Source organism: Hyla sarda, chromosome 4, assembly GCF_029499605.1.
Source record: "Hyla sarda isolate aHylSar1 chromosome 4, aHylSar1.hap1, whole genome shotgun sequence".
Taxonomy (NCBI): domain Eukaryota; kingdom Metazoa; phylum Chordata; class Amphibia; order Anura; family Hylidae; genus Hyla; species Hyla sarda.
Genome location: NC_079192.1, coordinates 151,263,900 through 151,288,793, shown reverse-complemented (window position 1 = coordinate 151,288,793; position 24,894 = coordinate 151,263,900). Strand labels below are relative to the sequence as shown.

General features: G+C 40.7%; 1 protein-coding gene across 8 annotated transcripts in view; it reads right to left on the bottom strand.

The window, feature by feature from the left end:
* TCF12 (transcription factor 12) overlaps positions 1 to 24,894 on the bottom strand; it is a 232,552-nt gene that overhangs the window by 31,397 nt on the left and 176,261 nt on the right. For 5 of the 8 annotated variants that reach the window (XM_056572396.1, XM_056572398.1, XM_056572400.1 and 2 more), the window contains exon 8: positions 19,496 to 19,548. The exons of 1 other annotated variant lie outside the window; for it this stretch is intronic. In XM_056572396.1, the coding sequence (XP_056428371.1) occupies positions 19,496 to 19,548 (53 nt within the window). Of the gene's footprint in view, positions 1 to 6,536; positions 6,873 to 19,495; positions 19,549 to 24,894 lie in introns of those variants that run through there. 2 more of the 8 variants (XM_056572403.1, XM_056572404.1) reach the window with 2 other exon arrangements.

Here is a 24,894-nt window from a genome sequence, read left to right as displayed (position 1 = left end):
TACACCCTAAATGGGACCACCTGGGTCAGAATGTAGGACTGGATGGGATGAAAGCTACACAAAAAAAAAAAAATAATAATAATTCTGATCCATGTTCTCCATGACAGGAAACTTTGGGGTATAGTCTGCTAATCCCCATTATAATAGAGGACGTTGACAGACCTAGCCAAAATCTTATGCAATATCGTATCACCCCCCAAACAAGTAAAATATATGAAAAACTGGCAATATACATGAGATAGCTCTTATTCATATGATTACACTAGAATGGTGATACGTACATTTTTGGCAAAACAGTGCCAACCTTGTGGTATTGCAGCTCAGTTCTATTAAAACACTGCAGATGTTTTGGACTACATCTCCCATTATACTTTGGCAGCATTTTGGCTCTAAGAGCATCACGGGAGATGTAGGCCAAAACATGCAGTGCTGAAGGTTGCCTATGCCATTATTTAAATAATTAGAGCCAAATTGTAATACCCCACACAACCTAAGGACAGGTCTAGCTTTCTATTCCTGGATTACGCCCTTTAAATGCTCCACTGATCAGAGAGCTTAGGATAGGGTCCAAACAAGGCAGACTTATCCACCACAGATTTAGCTGTAAACCTGCATGTGTAAGGACTCGTTCCCATCACAAGGCCACGGATATGTTGGAAAATGTCGAAATGACATGCCAACGTGTCCATGCTATGACAAGCATGGGCCCTATTCATTTCAAAGGCCCAAGCGTAGTCAGCTAGTCACTGGGGTTCAGGTAATTTTCTGAGCATATACAAATTTTGGCTTGGACTAAGAAAAAGCTGCTTGCAGCAATTTTCAGTCAGAGACAAAACCCGGCTATGTTGGGAAAATAACCCAAAAGTAGTTACTCACTAGCTGACTACACTCAGGCCACTGAAATGAATAAGGCCTGTGCTTGTCTTAGAATGGACTAGTTGGTTTGTCACTTTCCCGATTTATCCCTTGGAGGCACAAGTCGTTGTGTGACCCTATCCTAATATGTGGATTGTGCAGCAGATTTTACCCCTGCGACAATGAAAGGAGTAAAACATATAATAAAATTGTTGAAATCCACACTGCAGGTCGTTTTCCATTTAGAAAATGTCCTCAGTTATGAATCATATCTAGGTAATTTTAGCAGGATATCTGCTGTGACTGAACGGGACAGGTGCACAACATCTTACAACAGATTTTCTGCATGGTTCACTTTTTTTGTAAATGCTATGATCATAGCTATATTAAAAACCAACATGCTTTGGTGTAAATGTAGCTTTAGGGCTCATTCACACAAGCAGTTTTATTTGCAGGTTTCCCGCAGCGTGTTTGAAAGGGGACATGCTCTCTGTGGCTGTCCGCAGCAGATTTTCGGCTGCAGAATTTTCGCTGCGGCAAATCAGACGCAAGCCCCATTCTAGTCAATAGGGTCTACTGCAGATTTTCTGCAGCAGAAATTTCACAGGCGAAAATCTGCAGCGGACAGCTGCAGAGATATCGACCCCCCAAGCGAGAAACATCCAAATAAATCCGCTCGTGTGAATTACCCCTTTATGCATATTTTTGCTGCAGATCTCTAGCAGATTGACTTCAATGGGCAGAGAAATCTGCTGATCATTAGCAGAAAATATGCATGTGTGAACGCACCCTTACATTGTGTCTACTTATCAAGAGAAAATGGTCTCGGGGGGGAAAAAAATTCTGGTTCCATGTAGTAACCATTCAAAGTTCATGTTTCACTTCTGTAGTGTAGATTGGAAAATTGTTTTGATACATGAAGGTCACAGAGTCAGAAAAGCTTTTATAATGTATATAATAATAAGAACAAAGAAACATCTTGCATTTACAAAGGAACTATCTCATATTTACAGAGCGAAACGTCAACCTGAATCTTAAAATACAGGCCAACAGGCTACACAGTCAACATTCTAGAAACAAGGTCAGGGATCACAGCATTCTGCTATCAGGCACAATGGAGAAAACTAAAAATGGTTGGCCACCACTGTCCTTCATAGTGGCATGGGCTGCTATAGGTCTCTTTCCTGTTATGACAGGCCTTAAAGAGGTGTGATTTAATAGGTGAATACTCATAACCTATATGTACAAATACCTCAGCAACTAGACAGCAGATATATTTAGGAATAAAGAATATGACTAGTTGCTGAATATGCAGCTTTGATTTATCAATGTCACCAACCAACAATATCTATATAAATCCGAGCCATCTGCAGAATGAGGACAGTGTGAGTCAGAATGATAAGAATCACATATTCTATATTATCTGAACATATATTTACTACCACAATAAAGAAACATCAATACTCAAAAGAGAAATACAATCATTCATTACAGTAAGGGAATGGTTATGTATATTTTTAATCTCTTAACTGCTGGAATTTACTCTTGTGGATACTTTTAGCTTTATCTAAATACCATAAAAACTTATTGCTAACTATTTGGGTCACTTGTTTTTTTTTATTTTTTTTATTTTTTAGCTAAAACCAGGAGTGCCCAGCAAAAACAGATATGTAAATCTATCAATAGTACTGTTTATGTGCTTAGGTTCCACTTTTGGCTGACACAATATGAATACAAAATACTGACCAAACCTGCATCGTATTAAAAGTGGCCCAAGAGAAACTCACAAACTATAAGGGTAAGGTCACACAGGCTGTATTTTGATGGCATATTTTCCTATCCATTGAAGTCAACGGTTAGCACAACCAGATTCAGAAAGCACGCAGCAAAATACGGCACATGTGACCCTACCCAAAAGAAGAAAAAAGGGGAAAACAAGAAGTAAAGGCGGATTTAAATAACCCTGTTTACGCTCATAATGTTCTTTAAAAGTAATTTAAAAAAAAAAAGTATACATGCTTACTTTTTTTTATTTTTAAGCAATAACCATCTGAATTTGGTTATTTTACTGGAAACTACAAACTGTGTAGAAAGTGAACTACAAACTGGGTAGAAATCTTTCCAATAATTTGGCCAAATATAGTTGGTTATAAACACTATAATACATATAAATAACTAAATAAATGGAAAAGGCCATATTATGGAGCTGCACTTGTGCCAGCTACAATAGTTGACATCAAAGAGTTAGAGCGGTAAAAAAAAGTAAGTTATGTGGTTGTGGAAGTTTCATTAAAGCCAGATGTGGAAAAATACAATGTACACAAAAAATTGTTGCCAAAAGAAATGCCTGCAAATGTAAGAGATTTTTGTGTCACCTAATCACCTGCAAATAAGTTTATTTAATGGAGGAATCACAAATGTTTGTCCTCCCTTTGTATTGCTTAAGATATGGACTTTGAAAGTCAAGTGCTAGAGTGTTTTTATCAACCACTATACACAGGTCACAGAGGGGAGTACCATCAATGACATTCATCTAAGGGGGGCTGTTGTGGTGGCATGCATTGGAATAGGGCAGTCAATGAAATATTCTGGAACAAATCCGCTGTGTGTAAAAATACTCTAATACATCAGTGGTGTCACCAAGTCACCATGTCTGTAAGTGCTCCCAATGAAAAGACACTAACAAGCACAAAACACAGAAAAACAACAAGGGATTTACTATGTTATCTATCACTGGCCAATGATCCTTGATTGTCAATGTCAACAGTGGTACATCTTAAATGTTGTTTGATTCAGACAGACTGCAGAAAAACACCACATCTGGATACTATTCATGTCACAAACTGTGTGAAGATAAAGCTTGGAATTCAATGTCTACAGTCAGGCACTTCTCTTAGTAATAGAAAAATCACAATTTCTTTCTTCAACAAACTCCACTATTTTCTCAGCACAAAGTAGATTGACATGTAACAGGTGAATGCCATAGACTGTCATAATAACTGGGTATACCCACAGAAATGCTAAAACGGGGTAGATATAGGCGGGCTAGGCACTAACCTCGTGAGCAAGTCATGCCACTAAACAAAAGTGTAATACAATACACACAAAACTTCAGCAAAATATATAAACAAATATCTTTACCAGAATGTACAATTGCCTGCAATTATTGTTTTGTCTGCCAAGCGACAGACAAAAATCCCAATAAAGCTTCTAAATGTTTTATTTGGAGTTAAATAACGTTTGTATGCATAAAAAAATGGAAATAACACACACTGTAAAATGTATTTCTCCCAATGAAAGTGAAAGTGCACACAAAAAGAACAATGTCATTTTGTATCAAACACACACAAAGTACGTTCTTCTAAAAGAGACTAAGAATGTAATTTGTGCTACTAGATTCAATATTGTATCTGGCAATATTATATAAAAGAGTAAGTATAACCTTCCGTAGGTTTCCATCTGTTTCTTACACCCTGACGGGGACTTCTTATGTTCATACTGTTGCGTCTGTGATAGGCTTTAAAAAATAAGAGCATGTGTAATACAAATTCCAAAAAAGGATTGAGAGCGTGATCTCAGCTAAACCTTACATTGTAACTTTTCATGGTCTGGATATCTACACATTTGGTTTTAATGCTGAGGCACAATCTACAATTAAACAGATTTAGATAAACCGCACAGTAAAAGCAGATTGCTAAAGAAAAAAATATCTTGCAAAAACTTTAGCATTAAATACTTTTTTAAGACAGTACAAAAAAGTTAAGTAATAAAAATGAAGCGTTCTTCAACTTCCAGTAAATATATGACATCTATTTTCGTAACAGATCACGGCTTTAACCTGAAAACCAATTCCTCCCTCCCTAAAGCGATGTGCATCTAGAATGTAAATAGGCCAGTCCAAGGGAGGGGGTGTTATCCTTAGGAAATGACCATTAAGTAATGCCTGCAGGACTGAAAGGAGATAAAATGCACAGATTAACACAAGTATTTATAGTGCAAACACAGACCTACATCCAGTAGGGCTGGTGTCGTGTTTGTTCTCTTCTCCATCCACTAAAAGCAAGGGGGGGGGGGGGTTAATGGTCCTATCTGTGTATAACATGTCCTCATATGTAACCCTAGGATAGTGAAAACTTTCTATTAGAAACACTTATAGACACTCTGTAAAAGTTGTGCACAATAATGAAGTTTTCTTCTATGGCCCACCTACCACAAGCTTATAATAAAGCTGCACTGGAATATGGCAATAACTTATATTAGGGAACACACTGCTGCCCTGATAATTTACCATCAGTACATACGACATTAATTCCACCTGTATTCTGTAGGAAATAAAATTTGACTTCTAGATCAAAGCCACTAAAGCTTTCTTAGCTGTATCCTTTTTCTGCATTAACTAGAATTCTCCAGCCAGCTAAGTGTTAACAAGCATTACCCTGCACAGATTAGGCTTTTGTTCAGACCACTTTAGAAATCCTTTAATAATCGGTTTGTCTGACCAGGACCATTACCAACAGCAGTCCTGCTCCTCAACAATCCTCAGCCCCGATTCAACATCTACATACATACATCTACAGGTTAGAAGCATAACCAGCACATGTTTTATGAAGGCATCTATAGGTGATACATCAACAGTTCACCAATTGCTCTAACCAAGAAAAGCCACCTAGACCAAAGGCAAACACATGGTACACGTTTTCAAGGCAGGCTTTTCTCTATGGGACCAGACCCTTAGAAGTCTGGAAATACTTAATGAGATCAAAGCTTTTCCCCTTTTCTCTGTGTTGTGTTGACAGAGAACAAAGAACAGACTGTTTTATAACTTCGTAGCACCATCTACACAACTAATTATACTATGAGCCCAGAACACGTTACTTTTATGTAACTAGACACGTACTAAGCATATCAAAAATATTTGCCTTGCTCAATAAAAGCGACAAGGTCTTCATAAAAAGTCAGCCTTATAGGGTTAACACTAAATTCTATTCTAAAAAGTTTAGTTTGTCCACCACTACCTGTAACCACAGTAAAACATGTCACGTTGTCTATTACTACAAGAAATTCAAACACTCAGAAAAGTACAACAAAAGCATATTACTGAGCTGTCATTCCGGGAAACAAAATATGGTAAAAATAAACCTCTGTTCGCATTTTTATAAACAAACCAGTGAAATTCGGAAAGAAACGGCTTATTGTCATTATGGTTAAAATGCTGAGCCGATTAGAAGCAGATGGATTACAACCCAACCAGTGAACCTCAAAGTCTAAACAGGAAACAGGGATCTGACTGGGGAGAACCATTTCCTTAATCATTCCCAGAAATTGTTAGCTTCGTGTTACGGCATGAGACACCCTTTTACTTTCCTCCACTTTTCACAATGAAATACAATTAAAATCCCTTCTGAAATAAACACTATACAATATGTACGAAGGTATAACTAAATACAAAACACAAACCCTCTCAGTAGAAGTATACACAGAACTTTACTATATAAAAAGGAACCAACACTCCTCTTTTAGAGAAAGGAAAACATTAATAAAAGCTTTAAAATGCCACAAATCTCCTTTTGTAAAATATACATAAACACAGGGAAATGTACAATAGAACATAACACAAAGAAATGAAATTATACTCCAGGGGCTGGGGGTTAAATCAAGGAAAAAGAATGAAAATGTCTCACCGTCTTGCCATTGTAGTAGTACATCAAAGAATTGCTTCCCACTCCAGCTACGGGGTATGCACAATACATTTTGATGTAGAAACGATTCTAGGAAGCAGTTAAAGTGCACTGCCTCAGTCCCAGGCATACATCCACCCGACCAAACAGTAATTCCGCCAGTACTATGCTTACTCAGTCCACACATGGATCTACTCAAAAGAAACTTATGCAAAACAGGGCTGAACCATCCCACACTGAAAAAAGGGGGGAGGGCAGTGACATACAGTAATCTCTTTCAACCCGGATCACACCCTGATTTCTGTAGTGGAAATTCCTTCAAGAAAGCATTCAGGAAAATAAAAACACTGCTCCAGGACATCAAAGCTGGGTTATTTTTTAGAAGAGTGAGCCAGAGTAAACTTTGTGCAGACATTAGATTTACGATTTTTTTTTTGGTTGCTTGAATCCTAGCACTTGTAGCAGCTGAGATTTAGCATCCTGCAGTACAGCAACACCACCATCTGGCTGGGACAGACTTCGCCACCAAGCAATTTTACAACACAGTACTGCAGTTGGGAAACTGTATAATAAATCACCGACTCATGTACAATTTAAAGGGACAGAATGATTCCAAGATAATCTAGACGAGCTTTCTAAAGTACACACTGAGCTAAAGGTTCTCTGTATAGCCTGTAAATATCACCATCCCTACGTAATACGTCTGTTATAATTAACTTATTTATATGTTATTGGAATATGCAACAGAAGTTTAACAGGAGCCTGTTACCTGTGTCATGCTGCCTGCGGATTGGGTAGCATGACACAGGTGCAGAGAGCGAGATGTCGTGACACTATCATTTAATCTGAAACTCTCCGTTTAAAAAAGCTGCCGGGACCCAGTCAACTAGTCACTGGGTTGTTTACCAGCAGCTGCTCCCCACCGGTACTGAGGGACGTATATTTCTTTATACACAAATAAGTAAAGACTCATCACTTAGGGCTTGCGGGGCTCACGGCATCCCACTGACTGCACCTGTTTCATGCTTCCCACAGTTTGGGCAGCATAAACCAAATCACAAGTTCCCATTAAAATGCACAAAAAATAATAAAATTTGCCACTATTCTAAAAACATTGATCGCAACTGTCACATGCAAATAACATTGAATACAATACTGTGGACATGATAACTGCAACAGGTGGCATGAAATGCAGCTATCAGCTTTTACCTGTGATGCTTGTAAAGTAACTTAAAAAACACAAAGGAAATGGAAATAAGGAAAATGAAGAAAAGAACTGTGGAGCACTCACCGGGTCACTTCAGTCAGAGGCTTCTTTATTGAAAGTTCTTACAGGTTACATGCAGGGGAGCAGGATGGTATGGACGCGGGGTTACATACCACGGCGACGGACTGTTTGCTTGCCGAGGCGCTTCGTCAGGCCGGTGTGACCGGCCTGATAAAGCTCTTCGGCATGCAAACGGTCCTTCACCGTGCTATGTACCCCCGCGTCCATACCATCCTGCTCCCCTGCATGTAACCTGTAAGAACTTTCAATAAAGAAGCCTCTGACTGAAGTGACCCGGTGAGTGCTCCACAGTTCTTTTCTTCATATTCGGTATCTGCTTACTTTTGTGTGGTTAGCACCGAAGAGGTGTCAGGTACGGCTTCCATAGGACTGTGTATAGCAAGGAAGCTGGGAAGGTGCTGAGACCATTGTTCTTGTGTTGGAAATAAAGAAAACATGCAGAAGGTAGCAAGCAGGTCCAACAGAGTTTTATGAGAACTTTTTGTGTATTTGCTTGCTTTGGGCCTTGTAAGCAAACCTCCAGAATCAATAGACAGCAAATAAGACGAAGGGGAACAGTCACAAGCCTTTGCCTCCTCAGTATACAATAAGAGATCATATAGATATTAGGCATGGGCCTACAGGTTCTGTGCATTGGGTTCTTTCATTTGTAGGAGTGCATTGACATGAGCAAGAATCAACAGGGGCACAATATACATTTTCTGTATACTTCCTCTTCATCTGTACTAAAGATTGGTAAAAGGCGCATCTCACACTAGGTCAGCAACCAAAAATCCACTCCAAACATGCCAAAAAGACTTTAAATTATAGCTGGCATCATAAAAGTTATTTCTCAGCCCATACCACATTAGCAATGGAAGACAAATAATACTTTTGCAGATCCTCAACACTATTTACTATGCAGCACTATTGCTCTGTCTGCAAAAAATAAACTTTACCTACCACAGCAGGAGGATTAGCCCCAAGCACACATTACACTACACATTTACAACAGAAATGGATTTCAGATGTGGATCCTCTAGGATACTACATGGTGAAATTACCATAGGTAAATACTGTAGGGACATTTGGGGGTATGGACAAAGTTAGTCAAAAATGGCATGTTCACATTAGCAGACAGAGTACAAGCTTGATCTTGTCCCCCACCCCTCCCCAACACCAGCCACAGGACAGCCCTCGGACATTAGACCGATGGGTTTACACAGTCATCTTAAAGGGGTACTCCACTGGAAAACATTTTTTTTAAATTAACTGTTAGAAAGTTAAAACAGATTTGTAAATTACTTCTATTAAAAAATCTTAATCCTTCCAGTACTTATCAGCTGCTGTTATGATCCACAGGAAGTTATTATCTTTTCGAATTTCCTTTCTGTCTTATCACAGTGCTCTCTGCTGACACCTCTGTCCATATCAGGAACTGTCCAGAGCAGGATAGGTTTTCTATGGGCATTTGCTCCTACTCTGGACAGTTCTTAAAATAGACAGGTGTCAGCAGAGAGCACTGTGGTCAGGCAGAAAGGAAATTCAAAAAGAAAAGGAATTCCTTCGGATCATAACAACAGCTGATAAATACTGAAAGGATTAAGATTTTTTTTTAATAGAAGTAATTTACAAATTAGTTTAAACTTTCTGGCACCAGTTGATTTGCAAGAAAATGCTTTCCAGTGGAGTACCCCTTTAAGCAACATCAAAAAGAATATAACCCCCATCAGCCCTACACACATTACTACAGCATGACTGTTCTATTTAGAAGCGGATTTTCTTATTAGAATTATTATTTTTTTTTAAAGTTTTATAACTTTTAATAGACTGCAAAAATAGGCAAAAGACCCTGCATAGTTGTATTATATAACGATATTTTATTATATTATAATCACAATATTTTAATTAAGAAAAAAAAAAGTAAAACAGATTGATTTAAGTGATTCTATAAACAGGATCATTCAAGGGTTTTATTTTTGGAGGTATTTTTGACAACCAAATACTTTGCAATGTTCGCAAAATGTTTCCTTCTTCGAGTGTCAATTGTTTACAACAAAGAGTTAATCTGCCAAGCCCCTCTGACATACTAAGTCAGCTGTAGACCAAGTTGACTTATTAATCTTTATTTCAGACACTATATCGTCAGCAAAGCGGCAGTGAACTGACCTACACTCCCTAACCCAAATTGTTTCCATTCACAACCTAGCAGTGTGCAGCTAAACAAACTGTGTGTTTCTCTGAACACAAACAGATTACATGGTCTGACGCACAGGGAGCCACATCTAATTACAGATGGAAAGCGATGTGTTAACTAACCTATGTTCCCATGTGGCTGGTGCACTACAGTGGTTCAGAAATGGAGGCCACTATAAACAAACTTGTATAAAATACATTAGAACTCATTCTCTATACATATGTACACTGAGCTAAAAAACTTACAGCTTGGTCCCTTGTTGCTCCCTGGTGTAATGACGCGTCATCTATCAGGGGACATCACTATGGATGATAGGTTACCTCATTGTTTCTCAACCGGGGTGCCTCAGCTGTTGCAAAACTACAACTCCCAGCATGCCCGGACAGCCTTCGGCTGTCCTGGCATGCTGGGAGTTGTAGTTTTGCAACAGCTGGAAACAGCCGGTTGGGAAACACTAGGTTACCTCATCCAGGGAGCAATCAGAAAGGTGATGCATGAAAAGTGACATAGCAGTATGATGTGTATTTATATATCTTTATTTTGGGTCTTAGGGTGCATTCACACCAAGTTTTTGCAATACAGTTCCCGTCAGGGATCGACCGATTATCGGTTTGGCTGATATTATCGGCCGATAATCGCAATTTTGGACATTATCGGTATCGGCAATTACCTTGCTGATATGGCGATAATGCCCCGCGGCCAGAGACAACCATCGCCGCCGCTGCCCCATTGCCCCTCCCCCATCCTCTGCCCACATTCCGCCGCCGCCCCATTGCCTCTCTCCATCCTCTGGCCACATGCCGCTGCCCCATCGCCTCCCCCCCATCCTCTGCCCACATACCTCCGCCGCCCCATCGCCTCCCCCACATCCCCGGTGTTATAATTACCTGTTCCTGGGGGTCCGCGATACTTCTGGCTCCTGCGCTGTTGCTGTGCGCTGCGTAATGACGAGTGACGTCCCCAACGCGACGTCACCGTCAGTGCGCACAGTCACAGCTCAGGACGCCGACGGAGCCAAAAGGATTGCGGACCCCAGGGAACAGGTAAATATAACACCGGGGATGGGGGGAGGCGATGGGGCGGCGGAGGTATGTGGGCAGAGGATGGTGGGGAGGCGATGGGGCAACGGCATGTGGCCAGAGGATGGGGGGAGTCAATGGGGCAGCGGCGGTGGTATGTGGGCAGAGGATGGGGGGGGGGGAGGCGATGGGGCAACTGTGGTGGTTAGACTCAGGACCCCAGGACAGGCAGGGGGAGAGAAGTGGGCGGCGGCGGTCTCTGGCACCTCATAAGCCGCTGCAGTTCATTGATTTAAAGCACCTGCTTTAAATCATTGATCTGCAACGGCTTCTGCCCCGCCAGGGGGGGGGGGGGCGGGGTGTTGAAATAGCCGATAACTTATACCAGAATATCGGTATAAGTTATCGGCCATCGGCCTGTAAGGTTACAGATTATCGGTATCGGCCCTAAAAAAAATCCATATCGGTCGATCCCTAGTTCCCGTATACGTTCTCAATTTGAAAACCGTATGCATTGACTCTCCATTGAAAACCGTATGCCAAACGATGCATCCGGTTGCGTCTTGTACAGTTTTGTCCGTTTTTTTCACACATACGGTTCTCTATGGTTCCCATTAACTCCCATGTTCATAAAGCCGTATATAGTTTCAATACCATTTTTCACCCGGACTAAAAACCATTGTAAGTAGTAGCCTACAACGGTTTTTGGTCTGGGTGAAAAATGGTATTGAATCCATATATGGTTTTTTGACCATGGGAGTCAATGGGAAATGTAGAGAACCGTATGTGCGTACGGTTCCATCTGGTTTGCACCATATAGTTTTTGACTTTGCACAGCTTTTTTCTTGGAATTTCAATCAAACAAGTGAAACTTTATTCATAATGGAGTGAAAAGTTAAAAACTTATATGGTTTATTCTTAAAAAACGGATGCAACCGGACATCCTTTTTCAAACCGTATACGGCTTTTAACCGTATACGGGTTAAAATTTGCACACGCATTTTGATACCGTTTAGTATAGTTTTAAGGAATCCGTTTTTCATCAAAAACCTGATACGGGAACTGTATTGCAAAAACGTGGTGTGAATGCAGCCTTAGACCTATTTAAAAATGTACTTTTTTTTTTCAATTATCAGGTGTGATATAGTACCAACCAGTCTCTTTGTAGTGACAGAGGGTTAACATTTTTAAATTCCAAGTGCTATTTGAATTACTCTTTAGAACTGCAATGAAAATCAATTGTCATGTAAGCTTACTGTCAGTAAAGAGTATTAAATTTCATCCCCACTTTACCCAACCACAAAACCTCAAGCACTCTGAAAGACTAAATTATTCATATAATCCTTAAAACTAGTATTGCCTGGGCCTGCATACTTGTAATGTATTTTAAAAACATTATTCTAAGGAACAATACCAAGTGTTAGAGAACCCAGACTCATCCTCTGCTGGACCCCCACTGATCTTTAAAGGGGTACTCCGGCGCTTAGACATCTTATCCCTATCCAAAGGATAGGGGATAAGATGCCTGATTGTGGGGGTCCCGCCGCTGGGGACCCCCGTGATCTTGCACGCAGCACCCCAGTTAAAATCAGTCCACGGAGCATGTTCGCTCCGGGTCTGATTACCGGCGACCACAGGGCCCGCGGCGTGTGACGTCACACCTCCGCCCCCATGTGACGTCATGCTCTGCCCCTCAATGCAAGCCTATGGGAGGGGGCTTGACAGCGAACATGCTCCGGGGACTGATTTTAACTGGGGTGCTGCGTGCAAGATCACAGGGGTCCCTAGGGGATAAGATGTCTAAGCGCCGGAGCACCCCTTTAACCCCTTAAGGACACATGACGTACTGGAACGTCATGTGTCCACTCCCGATCTATAACGCGGGGCCACGGCGTGGCCCCGCGTCATAGCGGGTCGGGCCCGGCCTCTAACAACGGCCGGGACCCGTGGCTAATAGCGCGCGGCATTGATCGCTGTGCCGCGCGCTATTAACCCTTTAGACGCGGCGTTCAAAGTTGAACGCCGCGTCTAAAGTGAAACCGAAAGCATGCCGGCTAGCTCAGTGGGCTGTTCGGGATAGCCGCGGTGAAATCGCGGCATCCCGAACAGCTGACAGGACAGCGGGAGGGCCCCTACCTGCCTCCTCGCTGTCCGATCGCCGAATGACAGCTCAGTGCCTGAGATCCAGGCATGAGCAGTCATGCGGCAGAATCATCGATCACTGGTTTCTTATGAGAAACCAGTGATCAATGTAAAAGATCAGTGTGTGCAGTGTTATAGGTCCCTATGGGAGCTATAACACTGCAAAAAAAAAGTGCAAAAAAAAAAGTGAATAAACATCATTTAACCCCTTCCCTATTAAAAGTTTGAATCACCCCCCTTTTCCCATAAAAGAAAAAACACAGTGTAAATAAAAATAAAAATAAACATAAATGGTATCGCCGCGTGCGGAAATGTCCGAATTATAAAAATATATCGTTAATTAAACCGCACGGTCAATGGCGTGCGCGCAAAAAAATTCCAAAGTCCAAAATAGTGCATTTTTGGTCACTTTTTATATCATGAAAAAATGAATAAAAAGTCCTATCAATGCAAAAATGGTACCGTTAAAAACTTCAGATCACGGCGCAAAAAATGAGCCCTCATACCGCCCCATACACGGAAAAATAAAAAAGTTATAGGGGTCAGAAGATGACAATTTTAAACGTATTAATTTTCCTGCATGTAGTTATGATTTTTTCCAGAAGTCCGACAAAATCAAACCTATATAAGTAGGGTATCATTTTAATCGTATGGACCTACAGAATACATATCAGGTGTCATTTTTACCGAAAAATGTACTACGTAGAAACGGAAGCCCCCAAAAGTTACAAAACAGCGTTTTTTTTTAAATTTTGTCGCACAATGATTTTTTTTCCCGCTTCACCATAGATTTTTGGGCAAAATGACTGACGTCATTACAAAGTAGAATTGGTGGCGCAAAAAATAAGCCATCATATGGATTTTTAGGTGTAAATTTGAAAGAGTTATGATTTTTTAAAGGCAAGGAGCAAAAAACGAAAATGCAAAAACGGAAAAACCTCCGGTCCTTAAGGGGTTAAGGACATGTAAAAAAAAAAAAAAAAAAAAGTGATTCATGGGACAAAATTTAAAGAAGGGAAATAAATCATTATTTTCCACTGTTATGCAATAACTACCAAATGCAATCAGTCAGAATTGTTTTAATATCAAAGAGAAAGTGGAATGAAGTAAATACACTTCCTAGATCGGAATGAACTAATAGTATGAAATACTTTCGTCTTTACATAGTTGAATGTGCTGACAACAAAATCACACAAAAATTATCCATGGAAATCAAATTTATCAACCCATGGAGGTCTGGATATGGAGTCACACACAAAATCAAAGTGGAAAACCACACTACAGGCTGATCCAACTTTGATGTAATGTCCTTAAAACAAGTCACAATGAGGCTCAGAAGTGTGTGTGGCCTCCACGTGCCCGTATGGCCTCCCTACAATGCCTGGGCATCGTCCTGATGAAGTGGTGGATGGTCTCTTGAGGGATGTCCTCTCAGACCTAGACTAAAGCATCCGCCAACTCCTGGACAGTCTGTGGTGCAACGTGGCGTTGGTGGATGGAGCGAGACATGATGTCTCAGATGTGCTCAACCAGATTCAGGTCTTGGGAACGGGCGGGCCAGACCATAGCATCAATGGCTTCCTCTTGCAGGAGCTGCTGACACACTCCAGCCACATGAGGTCTAGCATTGTTTTGCATTAGGAAGAACCCAGGGCCAACAGCACCAGCATATGGTCTCACAAGGGGTCTGAGGATCTTATCTCTTTACCTAATGGCAGTCAGGCTACCTCTGGCAAGCAAATGGAGGGCTGTGCGGCCCCCCAAAGAAATGTCACCCCACACCATTACTGACCCACAGCCAAACTGGTCATGCTGGATGCTGCTGCAGGCAGCAGAACGTTCTCCACAGCATCTCCAGACTCTGTCACGTCTGTCACATGTGCTCAGTGTGAACCTGCTTTCATCTGTGAAGAACAGAGGGCGCCAGTGGCAAATTTGCCAATCTTGGTTTTCTCTGGCAAATGCCAAACATCCTGCACGGTGTTGGGCTGTAAGCACAACCCCCATCTGTGGACGTTGGGCCCTCATACCACCATCATGGAGTCTGTTTCTGACTGTTTGAATGGACACACGCACATTTGTGGCCTGCTGGAGGTCATTGTGCAGGGCTCTGGCAGTGCTCCTCCTTGCACAAAGGCGGAGGTAGCGGTCCTGCTGCTGGGTTGTTGCCCTCCTATGGCCTCCTCCACGTCTCCTGATGTACCTGATGGCCTGTCTCCTGGTAGCGCCTCCATGCTCTGGACACTACGCTGACAGACACAGCAAACCTTCTTGCCACAGCTCGCATTGATGTGCCATCCTGGATGAGCTGCACTACCTGAGCCACTTGTGTGGGTTGTAGACTCAGTCTCATGCTACCACTAGAGTGAAAGCACCGCTAGCATTCAAAAGTGACCAAAACATCAGCCAGGAAGCATAGGAACTGAGAAGAGGTCTGTGGTCACCACTTGCAGAACCACTCCTTTGTTGGGGGTGTCTTGCTAATTGCCTATAATTTACACCTGTTGTCTATTCCATTTGCACAACAGCATGTGAAATTGATTGTCAATCAGTGTTGCTTCCGGAGTGGACAGTGTGATTTCACAGAAGTGTGATTGACTTGGAGTTACATTGTGTTAACTTACTGTTCCCTTTATTTTTTTGAGCAGTGTATTTAAGTATATAAACATGGCTTCACATAGCTTAGAACATTATTCACACAAGTAAATATTTACATTCTATCAGGACTTGGGGCTATTAACCAATACTGCATGGATAATGATCTCTTTGTAAACATATTGAACCTGCAGACCTCACAAGAAGATAGGAGAAACAAGGTTATGATGTGGCAAAAAAAGGTTTAAACAGAAAATACCAGGAATATTTCTATTGGAGATCTGTACACACCAAATAGCAGATATGTAAATGGGATTACCATACTTTCTTGAATACTGTTCCAAAGAGAACTAGCTATAACTATCTTTTAACCAAATAACCTATATTGTTCCATTTTGTAGAGCACTTTGTACATGGGATATATGCTGGGTTGAAAATATTCTGCCATAGGCCAAACTAATACATTTTTTAATGTAAAAAGAGTACAGGAGTACAAAAGTGTGCTCATTTACCACAGTTCTGCAGTATTGTCTGTGAAACCACTGTGCTGCTGCTAAACTGCTGAGAGAATGCATGCTCTCTTGCTGTGCAGCTCATGTCTGCTATAGCTGTTTCTTTACCCACATGCAGGGCATTTAGCTACTTCTCATTAAACTCAAACAATACAATGTAACAGAACTACAGAGAGCAAGTCCCTCAGCATGTTGCTGCTCATATGCAGTTTTTGTAATCAGCCTGCAGGTGGAGCTATTGTCAAGACACTCAAGAAAGTGCTGTGCAGCCAAAAAAAACATAACACAAAACAAAACACTACAAATCAAAGAAACATCATTTGCAGTTCAAATGTATCTATATATCTGCATAAATAAATAAATAAATATATATATTATATAATATTACACACAGCTCCCTCTATCTACACATAAAAACATAAAAATAATCTGGCCAAAACTGCAGAGAAGAGTGATTCCTCTTTGCTTCTCTTTTCAGGAATGAGTGACATAGTCCTAGGGCCAAATGAAGAATATGCATGCATTCATTAAATTGGCTTCTACTTTGTTATGTAGCATCCCCATTAATACTTTCCTATAACTGGTGTATTTGTTATTATGTGAAAGTCACTATTTTTTGTAAGAGTTCTAGCTTCAGCCAGCTAATCCCCAATATATATATATTTTTTAATCAAGTTACTGCTCTAAACATGCTCATCACTAGCTATATACAGTCACTGACATATTCTTGGAAACAGTGATCATATACATATTGAGGATTACTTCCACAAATCTGTGTGCCAATAATAAATAAAATAATCCCCAACCTTAAAGGGGTATTCCAGAATTTTTTTTATTTGACTATGCTACAGGGGCTGTAAAGTTAGTGTAGTTCATAATATAGTGTCTGTACATGTGTGTGACGGTTTTCTCACAATTCTTCTGTGATTTTCACTCCAATATTTACGTTTACCAGCATACTAAATGTTGTCTTAGATTTTTCCCAGGTTGCAATGCGGCCGAGACCGGACTCACTAGTCAGCTGATGACAGGGAGCCTGTCTGCTTCAATGGGTGGAGCGATCGCTTGGTGGGAGAGAGGTCAATCTGCAACTAATGCAACAGCTGTAGGCACCCTGATTGAAAACCACAGGTCTTTTGAATGGATGCAGCTCATTTATGTTTCAATGGGTGGGGTGGCTGATGTGTGGGAGGGAGGAAAATGGAATGATGGGATTTGTAGGCAAATAAGAAAACTCAAAAAGGAAATGCCAGTTCACTGAAAGCTAGCCACAGTGTTATAATAATATCACAACATAGCCATTTAGCCCCATGACAAGTGCAGATCCTTCCTAATCATGTCCATTACTGCCTGCCAGGTACGTACTAAAATCCCCTTATGGTGGATAACCCATTTAAGTAATAATAATGATAATCAATGACATACATATTTTGCCCAAAACGTTTCAAATATTTGATATGAATGTGGCTAGAGTATTTGGCTTTAAGGCAGTTCCCATTTGTGCTAATCCATGCCTTGATACTGAACATCAGAAAAAGCAGAATACATACTAAATTAACCTTCTGCAATGCAAAATGAATGCAGGGCAATGAGAAGACCTGTAGTGTGAACTATATAGGTCTACTAAATATTAATGGCTTATTTAGGTTGTAAACAGTAGCATCATCAGAAATGCTATGAGAGCCGGGCAGCGCTATGTCATTTCTAATTCATTTTTTGTTAATCTGGCAGAAATCATCTGGCTCACAGTACAGTCTACCCTGAATTAGACACAACTGTTAAAATGTAAATTGCTAAACTATTTTTAGCTGCTGGGAGGGAAGAAAAAAAATATTCCTGGCCTGGAGAAAATGATTTGAAGCATTGTGTTCATTTTGTTTATCAAGCAGCTATTCAGCCTCTAGTGGGGCCCAAGTGCTTAGGCAAGCAAAAGCTTTTACGAGTGCCTGCAGCTGCAGTCCTGGCTTCCAGGTAGACTGCAGGTTTAGAGCACAGCTGCCCCGGGCTGTAGAAGCCATAACACCTTCTAGTACAAACTAGGTAGCACACAGATTCCAAACGCAAGCTTTATTTTATCATTTTTATTTTGCGAGAAAACACTACAAAGAAGGAAATATTAAGACTTGGGGAGTAGAGCCATATCAGCAATCCGAGATTACCATATGCACCCTGCGCTGCAGCAGAGAAGACTACGGAGGATGTTCCATTCAAACAAAACTGCTCTGAGTTCTGACTCATCCAATTGCACCTGCGCCCAAGTGTTAAGTACTGCCAAATAAAAGCCCTCCAGCCATTTACACAACAAAGAGATGTGCCCCGCAAGGCAGCAAAGCTCTCTCCCCCTCCCCTCACATTTGTTCTTAAATGGAGGGAGGGAGGAAAAGACAGAGAGGGAGACCGAGTGAGTAAAACTTCATTCAGTGAGCAGGGATTTTCATTACACGTGGATTTTTAAATGCGGATTCATTTACAAACAGTTTTCCTCCTTTAAAGAATAAAGCATGTTTAATTCCACAAAACACCCCTATAGCAATAGATTATCACAGCCATTAATGCTTTTTTTTCCTCCAACCAAAACCCTTGCAACCTTTTTCATCAAAGCCCTTTATTCTCTAAGGATATATTTTCGAGCAAAGAGGGATCAACAAACTAGTTGCTTGAAAGCCTTCCTGATGCTAGGCTGAAGTTAGGAAAGGCTTAATGAAAGCTTTAAAATCCACCAGGGTTTCATAGTGAACATCTGACTTGGTGATTTATGCATATTAATAACCTCAGTCCTACAGAGGCAAGCTGAGCTGTACGTGTCCTCCGAATCTTAATGTCTTCAGCTCCATTGGGATTATTACAAATGTAAATTTTGAAGATTCTTGGCTATTAATCTCTGTCTGTCCTCCTGCTCAGCAACATAATGACTAATTAAACATCAAAAGACCTGTACAGGAGATCTTCTCTGACAGCTTCTGGCCCCGTTCTCCTCCCATGAGAGGAATTCAAATGACAGGGACAAGGGGACAGGAGCATATGACGCTGCTACAAATCACTGCTGCGGATCTAAAAACTAAGCATCAAACAGAGCTTTAGACCTAATGAAGCTCTACATTGATCAAGACAGCCTGTTTATGGTCACTGTAGCAAGCCTGTTTAAATAATGATTTGTATGACCTAGGTTTATGGTCCTGCGAACCAAACGGATGTCCCACAACAATGCCAACAGTACAGTCAGTACTTACGGAAGAAGGCAAACCAGGCGGGACCTTTCTTATCTTCTTAGTTTGCACAGGATCTTCACATAGAAAAGACAGAAAAACATTCATGAGATAAAATATATAAAAGACACACACTTATATAATTTTTTTCCCCTGCAAACTTGGATTCACATGTCAACAGACTCTCTCTAATACTTTCTTATGGTAGCTGCAGGAGTTACCAATTCTATATGACGACATTTTTTAATGCAGTCAGTTTCACACAGCTGCAACAATTGGATGCCCCAACTAAACTTGAATGACAGTAATGTTATTTGGTTTTTGTAATGTACTTAAATGAACTTTTTGTGCAATTTTGACAAAGTTTTGGCCAACATGGGAGTTTGTACATTTTTGAGCAAAAACAGGGATTGCACAAAACATCTGAGCAAATTTTCTACTCTGTCCTGGTGCAGAAAATGATAAATTGCTCAGAGCTCAAACATCAAAGAGTCTGTGCTGTGGCGTAGGACATATGCCTTCTCTTGCCTTGCCTTATGTGCATGACTCAATGATGGAAGATGAACTCTGTAGTGATGGTAGAGGAATCCTGTATATTAATCAATCAAGGCAGTGAGCAGTGGGTGGAGCAAGGGGGTGGGCATTCTGCGGCTCAGCCCCACATCAGATATTCCAGCATTGAACATGAGCAGACTGATTTCACTTAAAGGGGTACTCCACTGTTAGATCGCGGGGGTCCCGCCACTGGGGACCCTATGGATAAGGGAAAAGAGGTGTGCAGCGGAGTACCCCTTTAAAGAGTTTGCCAATAGGTGCAAGTTATCCCCTATCCTCATGTACAGGGGATCACTATCTGATTGTGGAGGGCCCACAATCTCTAGAACGGGGAACAAAGTCTAAGCATAGCACAACAGTTGCACATGTGGTCGCCATTCCTAAGGGAGAGCGTTCTTAGAACAGATACTGTTCTCCATACTGGTCCCATAATCAGATAGTAATCCTCTATCCTAAGCAAATATCTTCGACATAAACCAAGAAGTACATATCTCTTTCATGGAAGCCTGTAAATCAAGAAGAGAATAGTCTGCAGAATAGCTGTTTTTCAACCAACTGCAAAATGTTTTCTGCAAAGTATACAGAATGCAAATACTATTAAAACTACAATACTAAGCTATGTGTACAATATTGCATGGGGAGGGGTGGATCTAAAATAGATAATTTTTGCACAATAACTCTGAAAACAGACTTTTTTTAAAGGTCAGGTTTACATTGGACACATTATTCCCATTCATACATATTTAAAGAATACCTGTCATGATATTCATGAATTTTATAATCCTCCCAGTTCACTGCTCCCATCATGATAAATCACCCCCTGCCTTTATTTTTATTTTTTTTGTTTTCTACCTTGATATTGCTCTGTATTTTCTGTCTCAGTCAGATTCACAGACTGGGAAGGAGCATTCACCAGCAGGTGTGACATCATCTTAAGCCATACAGGGGAGAACATCCCCCCTCAGTCTGCTACATACAGCCAAGAGCGGTTCAGTCTGTGAGATGAGCTGTGATTGGCTAAAGCTGCACATCCCCCTCAGCATTTCCCGATTTTGTACTTCTGCCAGGCCAGCAGGAGTCTAAAGTCTGTGCTAGAGATGGCAGGGGGGGGGGAGGCTTTACTTAACACACCAGGACGTACATTTACGTCCTATACATGACCGCAGGCATCGGAGCGATGCTCGGGTCATGCGCAGCAGGTCCTGGCTGCTGATAGCAGCCAGGGACTCGCCTGTAATGGCCAACATCAGCGATCGCGCGGATGGCCGCCATTAACCCCCAGATGCTGTGATTAATACAGATGACGCGGAGATCCGATCATCCAAAACGGCAGATGGAGGTCCCCTCACCTGCCTCTGCTGCCTTCCACGGGTCTTCTGCTCTGGTCTGAGATCGAGCAGACCAGAGGAGAAGATGACCGATAACACTGATCAGTGCTATGCCCTATACATGCATAGCACTGAACAGTATTAGCAATCAAATGATTGCTATAAATAGTCCCATATGGGGACTTTTAAGTGTAAAAATAATTTTTTCCCATTTTGCCCCCAAAAAGTGTAATATTTTTAATAAACATATTGTGTATAGCCACATGCGTAAATATCCGAACTATTAAAATATAATGTTAATTATCACGGTGAACGGCGTGAGCGTAAAAAAAAAAAAATGCTGCTTTTTTTTATAACATTTTATTCCAAATAAAATTGATAAATGTATTAAAAGTTTTATATATGCAAATGTGGTATCAAAAAAAAATTACAGATCACGGCGCAAAAAATGAGCCCTCATTCTGCCGCTTATACGGAAAAATAAAAAAAGTTATAGGTCAGCAAAATAGTGGGATTTTAAACGCACTAATTTGGTTTAAAAGTTTGTGATTTTTTGAAGCGGTATAATAATAGAAAAGTAAGTAATCATAGGTATCATTTTAATCGTATTGACCCACAGAATAAAGAAAACATGTCTATTTTACCGTAAAGTGTACAGTATGAAAATGTAACCTTCCACAATTTGTATAATTGCGGTTTTCTTATCAATTTCCCCACACAAATAGTATTTTTTTGGTTGCACCATACATTTTATGGTAAAATGAGTGATGTCATTACAAAGGACAACTGGTCGCGCAAAAAACAAGCCCTCATACTAGTGGATGAAAATATAAAAGTTATGATTTTTAGGAGGCGAGGAGGAAAAAACAAATGGGCTGAGTCCTTAAGGGGTTAAACCACATTACTATTACACTGGGTGTGATCACAAAATTACAGCTTTTTGTATGTATATAATCTTGTGCCCATGTAAAATAAATAGTAGTAAAGCAAACTGCAAGCAACTGGAAAATCTAATATTGTTATGGCAGATCTACTTACCTTGTTAAATGGAGATTTCAAACTTAAAGGGGTATTCCAGGCAAAAACTTTTTTTTATATATCAACTGGCACCGGAAAGTTAAGATTTGTAAATTACTTCTATTAAAAAATCTTAATCCTTCCAATAGTTATTAGCTTCTGAAGTTTTCTGTCTAACTGCTCATTGATGATGTCACATCCCGGGAGCTGTGCATGATGGGAAAATATCCCCATAGGAACTGCACAGCTCCGGGGATGTGAGTCATCAAAGAGCAGTTAGACAGAAAACAACAACAACTTCAGAAGCTAATAACTATTGGAAGGATTAAGATTTTTTAATCAAAGTAATTTACAAATCTGTTTAACTTTCCAGAACCAGTTGATATATAAAAGAAACGTTTTGGCCTGGAATACCCCTTTAAATATTTATATTCATATAAGGCTACAGCTAGACTTTCTTGTAAAACTTTTTTCTATAAACTAATCAAGAGATTTCCAAAAGTTTTTAATATTAATATATGAAAGAAGGATGTATTCTACAATTTATAAGGGGTTCCTATGGGCTGTGGGAATCAGGATTTTATTACATTTTTTTAATGAACAGCACAATTTTTCTGCTTTTAAAATGTAGTCGTTTAACCCCTTAAGGACCAAGCCCATTTTGGCCATAAAGGGGTACTCCGCCCCTAGACATCTTATTCCCTATGCAAAGGATAGGGGATAAGATGTCTGATTGCAGGGGTCCCGCCGCTGGGGACCCCCGCGATCTTGGCTGCGGCACCCCAAACATTCAGTGCACGGAGCGAACACAGAGCGCCTGGCGCAGCAGGGAGGTTTAGATAGGGGATAAGATGTCTAGGGACGGAGTACCCCTTTAAGAACCTGGCAAAACTTAGTTTCTGCAATTTTTTTCCTCCTCTCCTTCTAAAAATCTTGACGCTTTTAATTTTGCACCTAAAGACAAAGGGCTTGATATATATTCCTGGGGTATAATTGGGAAAAAAATTATAACTTTTTTTTAACTTTTGGGGGCTTTTATTTCTACACAGTGCACTTTCCAATAATAAAAAAAATGACACCTTATCTTTATTCTGTAGGTCCATACAGTTAGAGGGATACCCAATTTATGTAGGTTTTATTTTATTTTACTATTTTAAAAAAATGATAACTACATGCACCAAATTTAGTATCCTTAAAATTATTTTTCCGTTTACGGGGCTATAGGAGGGCTAATTTTTTTCTGTAGTTTTTATTGGTACCATTTTTGTTTTGATTGGACTTTGGCTTTTTTTTCCCATGTACACCTTATATTTTATTGGTTCGGACATTTATACACACGCGGTGGTACCACACATGATTATGTTTATTTTTTATCACATTTTTAAAAAAAATTGGGAAAAGGGTGATTTAAACTTTAATTAGGGAAGGGGTTAATTTACTTTTATGAACTTTTTTTTTATTTTTTATTACACATTACTTTTTTTTTGTACCCATAGGGGGCCATAACATGCAATCTTTTGATTGCATACACTGTTCAATGCTGGGCTTTGCCTCAGCATTGATCAGTGTTATCAGTGCTTTGCTGCTCTAGCCTGCCATGGCTGGCAAGAGCCTCAATCGGACAGCGAGGAGGCAGGTAAGGGCCCTCCCGCCATCCACTCAGCTCCACTGAGCTAACTGGCATCTAGATAACCTGAATTAAGATGTCGCAATCAACTTTGATCACTGCGGCTAAAGGGTTAATGCCAGGCATCGGTCCGATCGGAGATGTCCGGCATTAACTGGGGGTCCTGGCTGCCGATCGCAACCGGGACTTACCGGATATGAAGCGTGCTCAGCTTGTGAGCACGCTTTCACTAATTTCCCAGTTAGAGTTTGCACAGCAACCACAACGATTACACTAACCCACTTATTCTGTATGTAGTTAGACTGCCCCCTGTTTGTAGTATTCCCATGTAGGTAGTTTGCCTCCTATAAGTAACACCCCCTGCAGGTAGTTTGCCCCTATATGTTGAACTCCTCAGTAGGTAGTGTGACCCCATGTAAGTAGACCCCACCGTAGACCGTTAGCACTTATCTACTGCACTCTTTCTGCAACCCTGTTCTCTGTAAAATGTAACCCTACACCCCTTTCTCCATTCTCCCATGCCTGTGTGTTGGCTGGGTGGCTTCCCTGTCCACAGGATAACATTTTGTGGAGAAGTATGTAAAAATAAATTTCACTCTGCCTTCTCCACTGTGACTGCGCTCCTTGCTTGCTCAACGTAACACTATGGAGAAGGGAGAGGATGTCATCTTATGGACGAGGAGGCCGTCCAGCCAACACATGGGTGAGGAAAAATGGGGGGCAGAGTTACATTTTTTAAAGGGGCCAATGTCAGAGTGCAGCGTATAAGTAAGTTCCGTCAGCTCTGTGGCACACCAGTTCAATGTATGAGAGCAGTGATACTCTTGTATCAAAGTGTACCTGTGGTCAACAAAAACTTTTTATATTATGTAGATAATACAATTATATGCATATTT